We start from the raw sequence: 18,658 nt of genomic DNA, 5'->3' as shown, positions 1-18,658 counted from the left end.
TATGACAGAAACATATGAGAAACATGTCTGAAATTCATATGAATAAGCTTACAGCAACAACAAAAATATTATGTTATCTATAAACTAATACTGCATGTACTTAGTTTCGAGGGATTAAGATGCAAAATGTTATGACAAAAGCCCCTACGTGGCTACCAGCAATTAAACATCCTTCAACTTCTTTAGCAAATGAGCTCATATGTATCATCTTCTTGTTGAGAAGACGAAGATGAGTAATGATAAAATAACCAAACTATCAACTTTCCTTAACATGTTTTACATGAAATCATTATTGCCTTCTCGTAACGAAATTGAAAAAAACCAGAACATCTGAAATTGTTCAAAATCGCTTCTTGATAACGATGAAAGCAAAGGAAACTTAGTGTTTGTAACCACTATGACACGTGTCTACAGATCTGTCATGCTCATAAGAAACGTAACTCACAGGAATATAATTTTATGCAGTAAGTACTTGGTTTGGAGGACATTTAGATGCCAACTTTTCAAGAATAATACACCAGCACTGACATTAACTGATGAAAAAAAGGAATGCTCAGCTTCTTTATCCAATTAGCTCATAGGTAATTCCTTGTAGTTGAAAAAAAAAAACGAGTACACATAAAAATATAGACTTCCCGTAACAAGCATCACAGGTCATGATCTCCACATTTGCTCCTCTTAACTTAAAAGAAATAAATATATATTTAAATTTGTTTTAAATGACCTTCAAACAGTATGAAGAAAAAATTCTGTGTCTGCAAAAGCTTGACACGTGTCTAATGCTGGGTCACGCTCATATTAAACGTAGCTCACAGGAACAAGGAATTCACGTGTGTATAAAATAATACTGCAGAGAGGGTGCAAAGTTGAACCCTTTATTGAGGGTGCGAAAATGTTCCCTTGGGTACATCTTTCCACCCACACTAAGTGGTGCTAAGTTGCACCTTTCTTGAGGGTGCGATCTTGCACCCTTTACCTTTCGGCGCACCTTTGCACCCCGTGTAGCCTTTACATCTTGGTGCAACTTTACATCCTTTCGTGAGGGTGCAAGGAAACACCCAAAGTTCCAAGATTGTGCCTTGTATTGAGGGTGCAATCTTGGAACTTTGGGTGCTACTTTGTACCCGCAAGAAAGGGTGAAAGTTACACCCTCGGGAGCAACTTTGCCCCCTTGAAAAAGGCGCAACCTCGTACCTTTAGGTGCAACTTTACGCCCGAAGGATGCAAGAGTGTACCCTCTCTTGAGGGTGCATTCTTGTGCCTTATTGGTATGATGTTGCACCTATGTGGTGCTTATTTGCTCCATGACTGCTGCAAAATTGCTCCTTTAAAGGAGCAAGTCAGTGTCACTGCCTGCTCCTTTATAGGGACAACATTGCCCATCATCTCAAGGTGCAACTTAGCATCACATAATCGGGTACGATTTAGTTCCTTAACTACTCTAAACCTTGAATAGTGCGAACTGATGTAAGCCTATTTGCTCAGTATATAACTTATGTTGTTGTTGCACTCTGCAAAGTAAATAGGATTAGTGTAACTTGGATCTTGTGAATCATGAAATGTGTATGCGTGTGGAATTTGTGAGTTGTGAAAATGTTAATGTAAAAGTTAACTTAGTTGTGTTTGAATATAATACTGAAACCAAAAATTTACCCAATTACCTTTTCAATAAGGTGAGCACTATATCTATCAAACAGTTAACCTTCTCGGCAAGAGTATACATCTGCATGAAGGAAGAGGTGAAAATATGATATGCAGTTGTCTGGACACGTTTTATTCAAAACGTTCTTGAATGCGTACTTATTCACAAGAATAACATATGCTTCTTACCAGTACTCAAAGCCTCTAAAACAAGAGCATGCTTCTTACACTTCTAAAGTATACACCATATCTTAAAAACAAAATGTATAAGAGGATTTAAGAAGCTGTTTGTATGCATTCAAACGAATCCATATTTCTATCTAAAATTTAAAACGTGTCTTGTAAAATGGGAATTCGTTTTATAATGACGATGCCAATTGTCTTAAAGTCCTTATCACGACATGTCTTGGAGTTCACGCTTATTGAAAACATGAGATTCTTGGCACGTAGATTACAACTATGGTTTAAAGAGTTAACTGAGATACGCATACCGTATACGGGCATTTCGATGAAAACATTTAAATACAAGGTACTGTAAATAATATGAAAATCAAACTTGATACCAGCCCTTATCGGCAACCAATACAGACTATGGAGGACTGCAGTTATAATTGTGTTCAGATATTGTTTTGGGTGATACACGCATGCCGACTGATTTGGGATCAATTCGAGTCCCTCGAGCTGAGATTCCGGAACTGCAATGAGCAAACCATAATTATGCATAACAAAGTGACTGAGAATAATGCATGCACCAGTTTCTGTTTCGTTGTTCTATACACAGAAAGTTGTTTCGTTTTCCAATCCTGTGCAGGCACACAGAGATTTACAGAATTCAATCATCTTTGGCTATAACGCCATGGTCGCGTGCAAAATGAATGCAGCTTATCTAACTTAACCTGTAGTTACTGAATAGGGGACTACTGTATATTCAATTTATACACTATTAATCGGATGATAGAACCTGTCAAAGAGTAAATTGCGGATATCATATACCATTGTCAAATTCACTTTCTGTTCTATACATAGTATCAATGGAATGTTATGAACCACTTCAGCATTACCAATCATCATAATTATTTCCCTGAAACGGCTGCATTTGTATGAGCGGGAAGAGTTTGGCATCATACATAGCAAGAGTCGTGACTACAAAACTAAATAGGGCCTACAAGTATTATACAAGGTTTTAGGACACTTTGAATCATGCCCCCCCCCCCAAAAAAAAAAACCCAACAACTTAGTGAAATGTTGTACAATGTATATGCCCTACTTCCATTAACCTATGATCTTTGACCTTTGAATACATGGCCCGCATTTTTTCACCGAATAGGCATTTGGATGCAACGTAGGTATTATATAAAAGAAAACATGTTTTAGGAAAATACATTTAACCACTTCAGAAATAATTATGGAACAAATAGCAAAATATTGACACGTTCACTTCTTCCGTAATGACATGACAGAAAACTTTCCTCACCGAATCGTTCTGCCGTAATTCATGAGCAAGTCATGGATATATACTTAGTTCGATTAAAAGTATACATTGAGTCATTGCAAAAGCATTTAATGAAAAGTATGCTTCAGAACTACATCATTGTCATTTATTCTATAACACTAATAATATAGAGCTATTGGTCCGCCGTATTGCCTAACAGGTCGTTGTCCTCCTACCATATTTGTTTAGCAAATAAGGCACAGAATTTAATTTCGCACTTGTTGCCAAAGACTCTAATCTTCTTTACCGCTATTCTCAGACATGTATGCTGGTGCTGTATGAATTAGAAACGGAAGCTTACAAATATTCACCATCTAACAAGGCAAAAGCGAAGTGATGTCTCGTCCACGTATATCGACTTTGTGATTACAGAGATTTTCAAATGGCATAGGCCTAGTTCATTGACTTTTTGACTGTTGTCGTAGTCGGACTTCACCAATATTAACACTTGACAGCAATCATTAGATGATCTGAGGAGTGAATTTGGTGGTCATATAGCTCAAAAGTGTGGAAAGTTATTGAAAGAACACCAGAATACTATGTCGACAGTGTTTATCAGGTGAGATACAAACATAGAACAAGTTCAAGTGGGTTTCAGGAGGTTACTTTTCCAGCCAGGGCTATAGTCTAGCTGGTAAAATTGGGTCTTTGAGGGCATCTGGCGGCTACCCCCCCCCCCCCCCCCCCACTTCTTAAAACGTCTGGCAACGGCCATGCATATATCCTGTAAGTGTAACGAACAAGTTCCAGTGGGTTTCATGAGGTTACTTTTTCAGCTAGGCAAGCCTAGCTGGAAAAATTTGGGTCTTTAAGGGCGTCTGGCGGCTACCCCCACCACTTAAAACGTCTGGCAATGGTCATTCATTTATCCTGTAAGTGTAACGAACAAGTCCCAGTGGTTTTCATGAGGTTACTTTTTCAGCTAGGCTAGCCTAGCTGGAGTTGGGCCTTTAAGAACGTCTGGCGGCTACCCCCACCACTTAAAACGTCTGGCAATGGTCATTCATTTATCCTGTAAGTGTAACGAACAAGTTCCAGTGGGTTTCATTAGGTTACTTTTTCAGCTAGGCTAGCCTAGCTGGAAAAAGTTGGGTCTTTGAGGGCGTCTGGCGGCTACCCCCCACCACTTAAAACGTCTGGCAATGGTCATTCATTTATCCTGTAAGTGTAACGAACAAGTTCCAGTTGGTTTCATGAGGTTACTTTTTCAGCTAGGCTAGCCTAGCTGGAAAAAGTTGGGTCTTTGAGGGCGTCTGGCGGCTACCCCCCACCACTTAAAACGTCTGGCAATGGTCATTCATTTATCCTGTAAGTGTAACGAACAAGTTCCAGTTGGTTTCATGAGGTTACTTTTTCAGCTAGGCTAACCTAGCTGGAAAAAGTTGGGTCTTTGAGGGCGTCTGGCGGCTACCCCCCACCACTTAAAACGTCTGGCAATGGTCATTCATTTATCCTGTAAGTGTAACGAACAAGTTCCAGTGGTTTTCATGAGGTTACTTTTTCAGCTAGGCTAGCCTAGCTGGAGTTGGGCCTTTAAGAGCGTCTGGCGGCTACCCCCCACCACTTAAAACGTCTGGCAATGGTCATTCATTTATCCTGTAAGTGTAACGAACAAGTTCCAGTTGTTTTCATGGGGTTACTTTTCCAGCTAGGCTAGCCTAATTTTGAGGGGTCCTTTTTTTGGCCCTCCTGGCCACACCCACCACCGATGACCAGCCAGACGTGCATTTCCATACTTAGGGGCATATGTACTAAATTGCTATATACATAAAAATTGGTAACCTTTTCAGCTAGGCTGACCCCCGCTGGCTCCCGGACTATTATTTTTAGCTGACCTAAAATCATTCATTCAATTTCAATTACATGTATCTATAAGTAAATTAATACAACACGTTATAAACAAACAAAGATAAATGGAATTTTAGTTTTACAACTTGAGTACAAGTTTCTGCTAAACCCTTGACTGCACTTTCTCTGTGTGTTTGTCTGTCAATGTTGGTTTGATGTTTTTATCATTCGCTGTTGAGGATTTCTCTCAATAGGGCACTGAGGATGGCTGGAAAATAGCATCAAACCTGTAAATGACTATGTCAAAGAATTTCTGAAACCTGGTCCCTCTCTCCACCACTGGGGTGCAAAGCACTTTCTCTACTTTAATACAAGGTAATTGAAAGCACAAATAATAATACAAAAATAATACTTCTTTGCTTCTTTCCTTTTGCATGACATATAGGGAAGCAAAATTTTGATCAGCAGAATAGGTTCAATTTTATTTGATGTCAATTCACAATTTATATGCTAAGTGATAGATTTGTACATTTGTTTCGTTTATCAATCTTGTAAAAAATGTTTATCAGAAAAAAAGCACAAAATTGGCTGTTACCTCTTGTCAAATTTTGATCCTATGGGTTTGGCAAAGGTGACGTTGAACCCAGACGAATGCTTCGTTCCCCTGGAGTACTCTGCAACAAGATTCTCTGCTCGCCCGAATGTGTTGGGAAACTTGGCTCCAAGCACCTGGGAGGAGGTGGGAACAGAATAGTAAATATTGTAAAAATATGAAAATTGTACAAGCTGAAAGTTTCGCATATAGATATTTTTGCAAACTGCTACACTTTTGTGTTTTGCATATTCAACAGTTGCAAGGGTCTAGTAACTGTTACTTCACCTTCACAAGTACTGTGGTCCACATTCAAAGTATTCCAATACTGTGTTGTTATGGCCCTGATATCGCTACATCATAGCCTACACAGCGTGCTAGACCTACCTGTATGGTAAATAGTAGTTGCGTGGGATCCAGTGCAGGCATAGCATGGATTTTTTTTTTTCTAGGAATATTTTCACCCATTATTGTTTTTACATCTTTTTATATTGCATGTTTAATACTATTTTCACAGATCATAGCCAATTTGCAAAATTTATGAAAATAAGCCATCAAAAAAAACAAAATCACCTCGTACAGTACAGTGCAGATGCCCATAGCAGACCTACTATAGTCTCACGCATTAGGCATCAAACTTGTGTCTCAGGAATCTTTCTCACGCTCACACCCCTGACAAGCTTATTCTCTTGCCTCAAAAAAAAAAAAAAAAAATTAAAAAACATGAATTTCCAACCACCAAAAACTCACCTTCTTGAACAATCACTCTTTTTTTTCTTTCTTTCTTTTTTAATCAGGATGAATCAAAGTGTTACAGTTAGTACGCACCAGACTGCAAAATTTACAGCTGACCTTCCACACGCTCCACCTACCCATTCCCAACCTTCTAAAGAGCTAGGTGGGAGTTAAGCTGAAAGTATCATTAAGCAACTTTTAATTCTGACATTACTATGTTCAACTATATGCCCCATCATAGGATATCCTCATCGTGTTCAAGAGTAGGCATCACAAAAGGGGTTGAGTAGAAATTTTCCTCTCGTTTTATGCTTTATACACAGATATGCACAGGACTTCTATCTCACCAGACTGCCTTCATTATTTCCGACTGCTGTGTGGGCACTGCCTGCAATCCTGCGGGTCTCGCGGACGTTGAACGTGACATCAAGGCCCTGCTTGCTGGCATTAGGTCCTACATTGGACAAAACGAAGAGACTATTAGAATAAAAGTAGAAACAGGCTTTAAGTCACAAAGTATACAACAGAAATATATATACCAGTACTACATTTTCATCAGCATAGCTCCGCTACTTCATCTGAAAGTAGATATCAATATTAGGACAAACTATCAGGTACTCATCTAATGTTGTTCAAGTCTTGTGGTGTGCTCAAGGGAGTCTCTACATTGTTAGCACTTGATCTTTTGAAAGATGTCCATGCCTGTGTGAAATCATAACCCCAGCACGGCGGTGAATCTATCTTCAACCACGTCAAGAAGGATACTATGAGTGAAGCAGCTTGGCCAAGGATTGTATGCACTGAGCACAAATCAAACTCAGAATTTCCCGTCTAAGAATCCAGGGCCTTATGCACTACATACCTAATCCTCTTCACGATGTACAACAATGTTTCGCTCATTTGCCAGAGGGGCCATTGGCCCATACTTTTCAGCAGCAAAATGCCCACTACAACTGTATGTATCATTTGGCCCACAGTAAGTTTCAGGTGCACAGGGCAAGTTGTCCTGTGAGTGTGCAAAGTTTGCCCCAACATTCTTCTGCTGCTAAAAAGCAATCAGCGCATGAAATATCTCACATCCAAAGAACCTGAAATACAAGGTACGAGAAATGACGGCTAGAATCTTAAAAGTCATTTAAAGAAAAAAATCCAGTTAAAGCTTACTCTTGCTCGTGTCGATGTAGACACCGACAGATTTGAAGACACCGAGGCCTTCCAGTTTCATTTTGGCCTCCGCTGACCTCTGGATGACCTCCTTGAATGTCTTGGCGGTGAAGACGCCCTTCAGCTGACCGACCACCAGGTCATCCTTGGTGCGGTGCAAGCCGTCGACGTGGACACGATCCACGACCACCTGGTGGAAGATCAAGAACAGACAAGAGATCGTAATGCTATGAAGTCAATAGTTACAGCAGTTTGACTCAAACTATCCATACTGCATTAAAAATATTACTGAAGAAGCCATTATTTTTCTGAGGGATAATTTTTGCAAATTTTGCAAATCACTGTCGGGCCACAAGTTTAACAACATACCAAAATATAGCCACCTGATCTCGACCACATCAAATTTATGAAAAGAATAGGCAGGAAATTCGTGCACTTTCATTAACCTTGGTGTCAAATAGCAATTTCAAAGAATCTCTTGAGAAAAAATGTCTGTGAACACCTCTTCATTCACACATATAACTCTATGCAAAAATAACTGCTTTCACAGTATACAGAGAGTTATATTGACATGTGCCAAACTAGCATTTCAATGATGAATTGTGGTAGACACAGCCTGTAACCTTTCTCGTATCTATTTTCTTTTTTTTACTCAAAGCATTAACCCATCGAGAATGGACTGATTTTACTATTAACACGCATTTCCCATAGACACTTGCCCGAGTACACTAGGGACTCGTCCTCAAGGGGTTATTACATTCAGATCATGATGAATACTCACATTGCTGGAAACCGACATTGCAAACCAAACTTACGTAATTGACAAAGTAAAAAATCGCAATGCCTTTAATCATATTCCTGACAGAATGGTTAGAATCAAAACTCTTAATTTTGCAGGCTTAGATTTCAAGAAGGGCTAAAATGAAATAAATGCTAATAAGTCATCCAACGAGGCTTCCTTAATCATAATATTGTATGATCAGCTTACCGGGTTGTTGCCATCAAACACACGACGATGTTCATGGTCATCATCTGTTTCCTCCACTGGGGGCGGTGGCAGCAAAGGATCACCTCCATCAGCCTTGCTCATTTCCTGAAACATTTAATGTAAAGGGTCAAGGTACTATAAAGGGTAAGCATTTGTTAACTTTGTTTGTTTGTTTGTTTAGGTATTGTTGTTTGTTTCTTGTTTTTGTTTGTTGGTAGTCTGACTTTGACCATCATAATTATGGACTATCGAGAACCAAGTACAGCTAAGCAAGAGGACACTTCTCAAGGGAGTGAACAATGGTAGAAGAAAGTACATTTCACTGTTTCTATTACATTTGGGCAGGAGTTCCCTATGTACCCCTTCTATCAACCATGTCTAGTTAGACTTGTAGTAATTACAAAAATGTAGGTAGGGTATTAATGGAATATCTAATGTTTGTTAAATTGGGAGTGAAGATGGATTTCATGATTTGATCTGTAAAACCTTGATCCTAGAGTAGATGCAGAGGGATGGGGTTAGGATTTCAGAGCATAGGGTAAAGGTAGAATTATATTTACCATAGAACCAAGTCCTTGATAAAAAATAAAGAGTTTTGTTGGGCTGTACAGCTCTGAGTAAAATATCTATTGGTAGTAGGCCCAAATCATACTCCAAATAAATATCATATTCCTATGAGTATGATACCGGTACTGTTTTTCACTGTATAAATTCACTCGGTTTGGTACATGTTGAACAACTAACTGTACTAGTTAGGCCTATTCACAGTTCCACAATTACCTGGTATGACATTTCTGGTGCATAAATTTACTTTTGATATTCTGGGCGGAGTATTTATAGACTTTAAATAAACACAACAACAAACAAACAAAATTGAAGGGAGCATTCACACCCAGTGCGCCCCCTTAATTTTTTGCCCTTATTACTTTGAGTTTTGAAAATATGATATAAAACTAGAATAGGAAAGCACTCTGAGAGTGCAGACCTCCGCCAAGCATGCAGCTCATTTCCACCACTGATCTTGTTCTTCCTTAGAGATCATTGATTTCTACCTGGTACCGTAAGCCTTGACGCTTGGCTATGGATGCATGCTGAAAATTGCCCAATTTCCAATTCCATCCCAATAATAGGTTCTAGAAACGTTTTGTTACATCATCAATGCCAGCTGTGCCCTGGACCAGAAACTAAAGCATGCAATCTAGTGCGCGTATGAAAACCTCAAAAATATGAAGCTTGAACTCCCAAGTTCATTGACCCCACCTGCGTAGCTGCCAAAATCAAAAAGCTTTCATGAAATCCATAAAAATTCCCGGATCACTATCAAAATTTAATCATCTGTTCCTTTGTGTCATTCTCACAATCTCACATTCTCAGCCTTTCTTGTTGTGTAGTTCATCTAACGTTAGATCTAGACACCTTCTAAATCCGTTTGCAACTTTTTGAGTTATTTTGCACAAGGACAAACAAACAAACGAACAATGACTAATGAAAACATAACCTCCGCCCTTGGCAGAGGTAACAAATTAAAGGGGGCACCCCTCCTGGATCCGCCACTGCACTGCACTGCATTCATGAGCTGCACTGATCATCCGGCATCCTGCATGCTGACCTGAATAGAGCTACGTTTACAAATAGTGTGACAGACAGAGACAAACATACTGTAACACGCACTGAAACACAACATAATTTGTAACGAGTGGGACCATACGACAGCGCTAGGGAGAATATCGCCTGGACTTTCTTGCGTAATATCCATGTTTGAATGATAATGAAACAAACATTCAGACATCATTACTTTATGCCTTCAATGCTACAATCTTTTCCAAACACTATGAGTGCAGATATGCCTACCTTTGCATGAATTTGTCCCATTTTGGTAGGTCTTACTCGATTGGGACTGCTGAAATACAGAAGTGTGTTAGCGTATAGAGCAGCCAATGATTTCTAGTTAATAATACTAGATAGTCACATTATGTAGAGCTAAGCCAGTGTGCGGGGGCGCCGGCGGGGGCGCCGTGCGTGTTCTGTATCCAGTGCCGTATATTACGGCACTGTCTCTATCTTGACCACAGAGACGTAAATGACTGTCCATGTATAATAACAGTATACTCTAACCTCTTTGATCTTCTTTTTCGATGAGGAGTAGCAAAAAAAATTACTTTAGTAGTCAGATTGACTAACTTTTTGTATTAGTACGGCAATAGTTGTCAGATTGACTAACTTTTTGTATTAGTACGGCAATTACTTTAGTTGTCAGATTGACTACCTTTTTGTGTTATCACCAATTCAAGTTCTCGTTTTTTGAGGTATTAAGCTCTTAATTTCCTTCTCATGTACACATGCTTAGTTATAATATCTAAAGCATGGCTCGACACTAACTTTTTTGTTTGGTGGCCCGATGGGGCCACCAAAATCCTAAATTTCAAATTTTTGGTGGCCCGAGAGAAAAATTTGGTATCCCGAAAAAGAAACAATAAAAAACATTAAAAGTCCTTTGTTTTTAATGAGTCAAATATTTAAGTTTTATGATTGTAAGAATTAGAAGTTGGACATATCTACTCATAAATAAACTTCAACAAACTTGCAACACTCACTCTCAGGCACTCATTCAGTCCATATCATCCATCCTTAAACAAATTTAACTGCTAATTTCCGACGCAAAAAGTTACGAATTTATTGACCTACTTTTCAAAAAATTTTGGTGGCCCGAGGCGGGCCACCAAATGTGCCCTTTTTTGAAATTTGGTGGCCCGAATTTCATTTTTGGTGGCCCCGGGCCACCGGGCCACCGTTAGTGTCGAGCCCTGTCTAAAGTTATTCATTACCCTTTAAATAATGAAACATCCGGCAGACAGATTTACAAGAAAAAGACAAATCGTGAACAGCCCAAATCTGTCATGTAGGTCCTACAGGCATGGTCCTACAGACATAGCCTTCTAACATAATGCTTTTCCTGCCATCTCTTTGATTATTAAGCAGTGGCGTATCTAGGGAAAACGGCGCCCGGGGCAAGCGCGAAAATTGCGCCCCTAATTTCTGAAAAAGTGTTCAACCCCAACCCCATCCCGGTATAGGGACTTTAAACAAAGTCCACATGATGTACTTTTTCAAGCACTTTAAAGGGGTCTTTTGAGGGTGATTTAAATGTAATGAATTTTGATAAATTTTGGCGAGCGAGCGTAGCAAGCGAGCCAAAAATTTTGGTATTTCAGCTTACAAAACATGGAATTCTTGTCATTTTTTTGCTTATTTAATCTTACAATCCTAATCAAGATAATAGTGACGGCCTTATAGATAAACATTTATACCAACAAACTGTGGACTTGAAAAAGATACTCTAAATTGTACGAGCGAGTGAGCCGAAATTTGCATATTTCCTCGTCATCATTACGTTTTGTTCTAATCTTGCTTGATTTTTTTGCGCCCCCTTCCCCCCCCCCCCCCGTATGTTCGAAACCGTTGGCGCATTCTTTTGATCCAATCGGCGATCGCTTCAGAACGAAAGAAATTGCAGCCTCTGCTCCGTGAAACATTTTGCTTGCTAAATATAAAATGACATGTGTGAACACAATAGACATGGTCTTTTTGTCCTCATCATCATCACGTTTTGTTCTTACCTTCTTTATTTATATGAATTTTGGCGAGCGAACGCAGCGAGCGAGCCGAAAATTTTTGTATTTCAGCTGACAGAACATGGAATTCTTGTGTGAACACAATAAACATTGTCATTTTGTCCGAGTCATCATCATGTTTTGTTTTTATCTTGTTTGATTTGGTTTTCTGCCCCCCCCCCCCCACCATTCTCCCTCCCACCCCCCCCCCCTTTCCGGGCGAGTTTTTCTTCTTCTTCTTCTTCTTCTTCTTTTCTTTTTTCTTCTTTTTCGTTTTTTTTTCTTTTTCTTCTTTTTTTTTCGTTTTTTGCGCCCCCAAGGAGTGGCGCCCGGGGCACGTGCCCCCCTTGCCCCCCCCCCCCTAGATACGCCACTGTTACTAAGCGGCAACGAACTCAATCCTCATAATGAAGCTAGTGCTAGTGTGCTAGCTAATATCCTGAAAGAAAAACCGTGAAAATATTGCGTGAAATAATTAGCTAAATGGGAGTGCCTAAATTGTCATTGTATATACATTATTATTATTATTATCATTATAAGCCTATAACAATAATAAATGATAATAATAATTATTATTATTATTACTATTACTATTACGCCCTATTATCATTATTAATACAATATTGGTCGTATCGAATTATAATTCCAACATCTTGGATGATCAAACTGAATATCTACGTGTGAAACTTCAAAATCTGTGGAGATGAGGATTCGAAAAAATAAAAACAGGTCGAATGAAAGTTTCGTTCCCATTTTTTTTTTCTAGTTTACCTTACAGAAATTTGGAATGTCTTATGCCAGAACAAAAGCCAGAGGGAAAGAAAGAAAGAAAGAACAAAAGAAAATTACGAAAGTCTTAAGAAAAAATTGGGACCTTTCATGTACATCGGCAGTTTAGTAGTTTATGGCGGTTTGGCATGTCATCTGCGGTCACAGCACTATGATTTGTGATTACAGGCCTATAACAAAACACCCCCCCCCCCCCTTCCACACACACACACACACACAAATAAAGATATATGAACAGATTGATGAAATCTTGGTACGGTATTCTTTAAACGAATCTTATTCATTCACCTTGTCAATTCACTGCTTTGAGACCCGCGTTAGCCTTGATCGTTTTTGTACCAGCCGGGATCCCTGATTAGATCCACTTCGTGCTGCCAGCTGTATCCCACGGTCACTCATTTCATTTTCCTTCACCATGACCGTGATCACTGAAAGTTGTTTCTGTTGCTAGGCAACGAAGAGTGACTGCCAATCTTATATTTCCTCTGCCCAGGCCCTTATTCCTCGACAAATCACACTAGGCCTACGTACTAGGCCTATTATGCCTCAACGGAATGCACCCAGGAGCAGGAGGAACCCGGGAGGAGGCTTGCAGAATCGCACGATCACTGCCACAGCTCGCGATCGGTTGTCTTTCAAGAGCGCCACCTTATGGCGAGGTTGTAGCTGTTGTTGTTATTATTGTCGAGAACATAATCGCAGTCTACATGTCCAGCAAAGAGTATAAGCTACACGTAGCTTGATATACTCTTTGATGTCCAGTGACCTGCGGAGCGTTGAACAATAGATGGACATCATTCTATACGTATACACGGCAGAAAAGGAAAGTGGGTTAAACAGGTCTCTGTTATCTTTGTAAATTTTAAGTACATGTATGTGTCAAAAATGCTGTTTACATGTACATTTATGATTCAAACATCAAACACAAACATGGTACCATGTATTAAGTGTACATAATAATGTATAACTTCTTATGCATATTACTTACCTCTAACCATTGTGATGACTATGTAAATTTGTTATACACCTGTATGATTTCGACGATGACTATTAAATGGAGTGTCCATAAAATTATTTGCGATTGGTTGAATTATTTCTCTATGATGTGAATGAACACAAAAGTTTGGACATCTAGCTTAAGCAGCAACAACGTATACAAAGGGATTTTCTAATTGCTTTGTCATGCACCATTCCACGATGATTCAAAATGCATGGTCTAACCTTCACGCAATTCCATCCAGCATTATTTTGGTCTCGAAAAAACATGCAGCTTATAGGCTTAATCATGATAAGTGCACTCGGACTGATCATTGCTCAATATTACATTTTATAGTGCATGCTCTATGTCTCGGTAGATAGGGGTATACTATATATCTGTAAGATAATGGACTCCTTATCTATCTCTCAGTATGATTATGTGCACATTTTTTGTCCATGTGCATGCATACATACACACAAACTATATACCAAACGGATATACCCAACGAATATATAATGTTATACTTTTGGAATATAACTGATCAATTGACTGATTGTTCATATGAAATGCTTCATACTTGCACGACGGACATTATGTAATCAGCAACGATATTCAATACGTTGACATGACAAATATTATAGCAGAACAAACACCCTTGTAGTGGCGGATCCAGAGGGGGCGCACCGGGGGCGCACCCCCTCTTTATTTGTTGCTAAAACAAAAGAAATAAAAAGAAAATGGGAAAAACCCAAGTAGCACAAGAAATATTGTTTTGCGCCACCCTTTACGGAATTCCTATATCCTCCCCTGCCCTTGCATGAAAGTCCGAGAGATGAGAGTGTAATTCCTGGCTTTCATGAAATGCTAATCAACAGCAGGATTTAAACCATGTGGTGTTCTTATAATTGCATGTCAGTGTCATATTTATATCACATTCGGACAAAGGGCTGCAGAACTTGTTAAAAAAAAACTTCATGGGAAATGGCAGTGATATAAAATAATATTTATAATGTTAGTAATACTGATACTGATGATATCATGATAATGATATCACTGATAAAAGTAGTAAAGACATATGATAAGATGTAGTAACCATAATAATAATGGTGAAAAGATACGGTTGCAACATCGATGAAAACATCAATAACAATGGTAATGCTGTGCAAGACTGAACTTCGAAACATTTCACAATGCGCTTGAGTGACCATCAACTGCTTTTGCTTAGTATAGTGTTTGGTTGACCACTGAGCAGAAACGCTTGACTTCAATACTTATCGAGATAATGTGCGTGATGCTTTACAATGGTTAATCATCATTATTGATGAACAGTTCCCAATTTCATAATTTGTACGACGAGTTTATCAAGGCGACATAATCTTATGTAATCGAATGTTTGTGATATTTTATGGTTGGTGATAACTATATACCCCAATAATGTACAATAGTTCAATTTACTTTCCTCTGTCTCTCTCTCTCTCTCTCTCTCTCTCTCTCACCCTCTCCATCTCAATCTCTTTCAATATTAATGTATGTGATATAATGAAAATAAGTAATTTAAAGCAATGCCATACAGTGGAATGAATAGATCAAATCAATTCAAATCAAAGAAAATTCAATTCAATTCAATTCAATTCAATAGTTTATTTATTTCCATCATCACAAAGAAAAGAAAAGAAAAAGTTGACATCATCCAAAGTGATACAATTTTTTTTTCGTTTCTCTTACACTCGTCTGATTAAGGATTTTTTCAATACAATATAAAGTATATTATACACGAATGATGTCGTGAAAAAGAAACAATGCACTTTGTCATGGCAACAAAAATAGTAAATAATCACAATGATGGAAAACAGTGTTCCACTAAAAAAGCCACGCTTGTAAAACGTGGAACACTGGAACAAAACAACAACAGCACCAATTTGTTATACCAATAAGACATATTCATTTTAAATTCTTCTGTATACTATTGTACATTTTACTCATTGATATAATGATGTTGATACTATGAACAATACTTACTAGGATTTTAGGATGCAAACGTATAAACTATATAACATATCACATTTGTGGCACAGACACTATGGGGCCAGGTGTGCCAGGAAAATTGAACGGAAAGGAAGATATGCAATCGGCCCCCCAAAAAAATAACGACGACAACAACAACAATAACACAATACACAGAAATAACAGAATTTGAGGAAATGCACTCAGACAGATACTGGACAACGAAGAACGAGGAAAAAGGAGCAGGGAAGAATAGAGAAGGAAAAGGAGAGGGATGGAAAAGGTCTGTGGACACACTACAAAATCTCAAGGAAAAGTGAAACATGACGGGTTTTTTCATTGAACAGAATTAACTGGTGTTTAGAAAACAAATATTTTTTGAGTTTATACTTAAATGTAATTAACTTCACAGATTCTTGTAGATCATTATATAAGCTATTCCAAAATGTGGGTCCGGTATAAACAAATGTATTTTGAGTGTGTACAGTTCTAACTAAGGGAAGATGAAATTCTTTAGATTGTCTAGTGGGATAATTATGTACGTGGCTGTATTACGGTGAAATAAAGAATAAAATATTTTGGGTAGATGATTGCAGTTGTAATTAAACATAAATTGACCAGGTTGAAACAAATACAACTCTTTTATTTTCAGAATTTTGTGCTCAAGGAAAAGCTTGTCAGTATGTGCTCGGATATGAAGGTTAAAAACGATTCTGAGCGCCATCTTTTGCAGAAGAAAAAGTTTATCTAACAATGTCGAATATGTATTCCCCTAAGCAAGAATTCCGTAATTCAAGTACGGCAATACCAAACTTGAATAAAGCGTAATCAAAGCCGAAGAAGGAAGATAATATTTCAATCTATTCATTATGCCTATGTTACGTGCAATTACTTTACAAATATTGCTTATGTGACACTTCCATGATAACTTATTATCAACACAAACACCTAAGAATTTAATAGACGAAACCTCTTCTAGGGGAGTATAGTGTCAAATATAACATTACCTAGTAATCTATCTAAAGAATTACTGAAAAACATATACTTTGTCTTCTCAATATTCAGTGACAATTTATTTGCATATATCCATTGTGAGACATTCTTTAATTCATCATTCACTGTACTAATTAGAGTATTAGGGTCAGGGTGGGAATAAAAAAGATTGGAATCATCCGCGAATAATATGAAAGAGAGTTTATCTGAAGATCTATAAAAATCATTAATGTAAACTATAAATAACAGTGGGCCTAACAAACTTCCTTGCGGAACACCACATTCTATTTTCTTCATAGAAGAATCAAAACTGTTCACATGTACATATTGAAATCTGTCAGATAAATAACTCGCAAACCATTGCAAGGCTTTTCCGCGAATACCATAATGGGATAACTTAGAGAGAAGTATACCGTGATTAATCGTATCAAAAGCATTTGAAAAGTCCAGGAAGATGCCTATTGTATGTGAAAATGTATCAAGTGCATGTGTAATCTTTTCCACAAAGGTAAGTAAAGCGTGGGTGGTGTTGTGATTTTCTCTGAATCCAAATTGAAAATTCGTAAATATATTACTCATATTGAAAAATTTTACAGTTCGGATATATGCTATTCTTTCCAAAATGTTAGAAATTGAAGTTAATAACGATATTGGTCTGTAATTATTGACATCATTTTTCTCCTCTTTCTTATCTATAGGTATAACTTTGGCAGTCTTCATTTGACTTGGTACAAGCCCAGTACTAAGTGATAAATTAATAATATATACTAAAGGATCCATTATTTGAAGAATTATATTTTTCAACAAATAATTATCGATTCCATCACAACCTGGGCTTTTCCCTTCTTTCAAATTATGAATAATATCAATAACTTCTTCATTATACGTAGGGTCCAAAAATATAGTTTTAGGATTAGGTATATCTAAAAAATCATAAAACACTTTATTAGATGAAGGGATACTTTGTGATAAATTTTATCCCAATCGATGCAAAAAAATCATTAAAAATTTCGGCCATACCAGCAGGTACATTGCTTGAGGTATTACCCCATCGTACTTCTGAAATACTAGATACATCATTAGATGTATTCATAACATCTTTTATTGTTTTCCAAGTATTCTTAATATCATTTTTGTATTTCATTATCTGGTTGACATAAAATTTTCTCTTTTGTAAACGCAATAAATTAATAAGCGTGTTTTTATAAGTCACATATTTTTGTCTGTTTTTATCCGTAGGGTTACTCCTGTAATATAAAATAAATAGAGTAATCTCTCTCTTTCTCTCTCTTAAGAGAGAGATAGGGATTATAAACAATAATGAATATTATTCTCCTAGAATATTACTTGATATGAGACCATTCTGAAGCAAATAATCTTCACACAACAATACGATATAATAATGTACTCTTAAATGAATCCCACAAGGATTGGAACAACAATCCACCAGCATTCCCACTAATTCCCACTGATCAGTTACTCGCCATCCCCTTTAACTGAATAGTGTTGACTTGGTCATTGATCTCGTCTGATAATAATTATCCACTGTCACTCCCATTGCGTCCATTCGAAAAATGGTACTGGATGAAAAAGAAGACGCGGTAGTATCCATTTCGGTGTGTGTGTGTGTGTGTGTGTGTTTGCGTGTGTGTGTGTGTGTGTGTGTGTGTGTGTGTGTGTGTGTGTGTGTCTGTGTGTATGTATGTGTGTGTGTATGTACTTTTCGGCAAGCGGTGCAGAACAGATGATGTCTTGACACCAATAATAATCATTGTCTCAGCCATGCCACATCTCTGGCACTTCTTTGTCATTGCATCGAGGGAATGCAAGATATCTTTATACCAAGCGAAGACAACAGAATAATCGTGATGTCACTAGCTTT

The 18,658-nt window shown here is 37.9% G+C and overlaps 1 protein-coding gene across 1 annotated transcript in view; it reads right to left on the bottom strand.

Moving 5' to 3' along the window:
- LOC139709003 (sorting and assembly machinery component 50 homolog B-like) overlaps positions 1 to 10,320 on the bottom strand; it is a 35,228-nt gene extending 24,908 nt beyond the window's left edge. The window contains exons 1-5 of the mRNA XM_071620971.1: positions 10,252 to 10,320; positions 8,401 to 8,505; positions 7,413 to 7,602; positions 6,596 to 6,702; positions 5,517 to 5,650 (exon numbers count right to left, since the gene is read on the bottom strand). Of these exons, the coding sequence (XP_071477072.1) occupies positions 5,517 to 5,650; positions 6,596 to 6,702; positions 7,413 to 7,602; positions 8,401 to 8,505; positions 10,252 to 10,272 (557 nt within the window). The 5' untranslated portion in view covers positions 10,273 to 10,320. The remainder of the gene's footprint in view (positions 1 to 5,516; positions 5,651 to 6,595; positions 6,703 to 7,412; positions 7,603 to 8,400; positions 8,506 to 10,251) is intronic.
- Positions 10,321 to 18,658: the final 8,338 nt, after the last annotated feature.

Source organism: Diadema antillarum, unplaced genomic scaffold, assembly GCF_040938485.1.
Source record: "Diadema antillarum isolate AM-2024a unplaced genomic scaffold, OU_Dant_1.0 seq00001397_RagTag, whole genome shotgun sequence".
Taxonomy (NCBI): domain Eukaryota; kingdom Metazoa; phylum Echinodermata; class Echinoidea; order Diadematoida; family Diadematidae; genus Diadema; species Diadema antillarum.
Note: the sequence above shows the minus strand (reverse complement) of the source record. Positions and strands in the feature narration are given on the sequence as shown.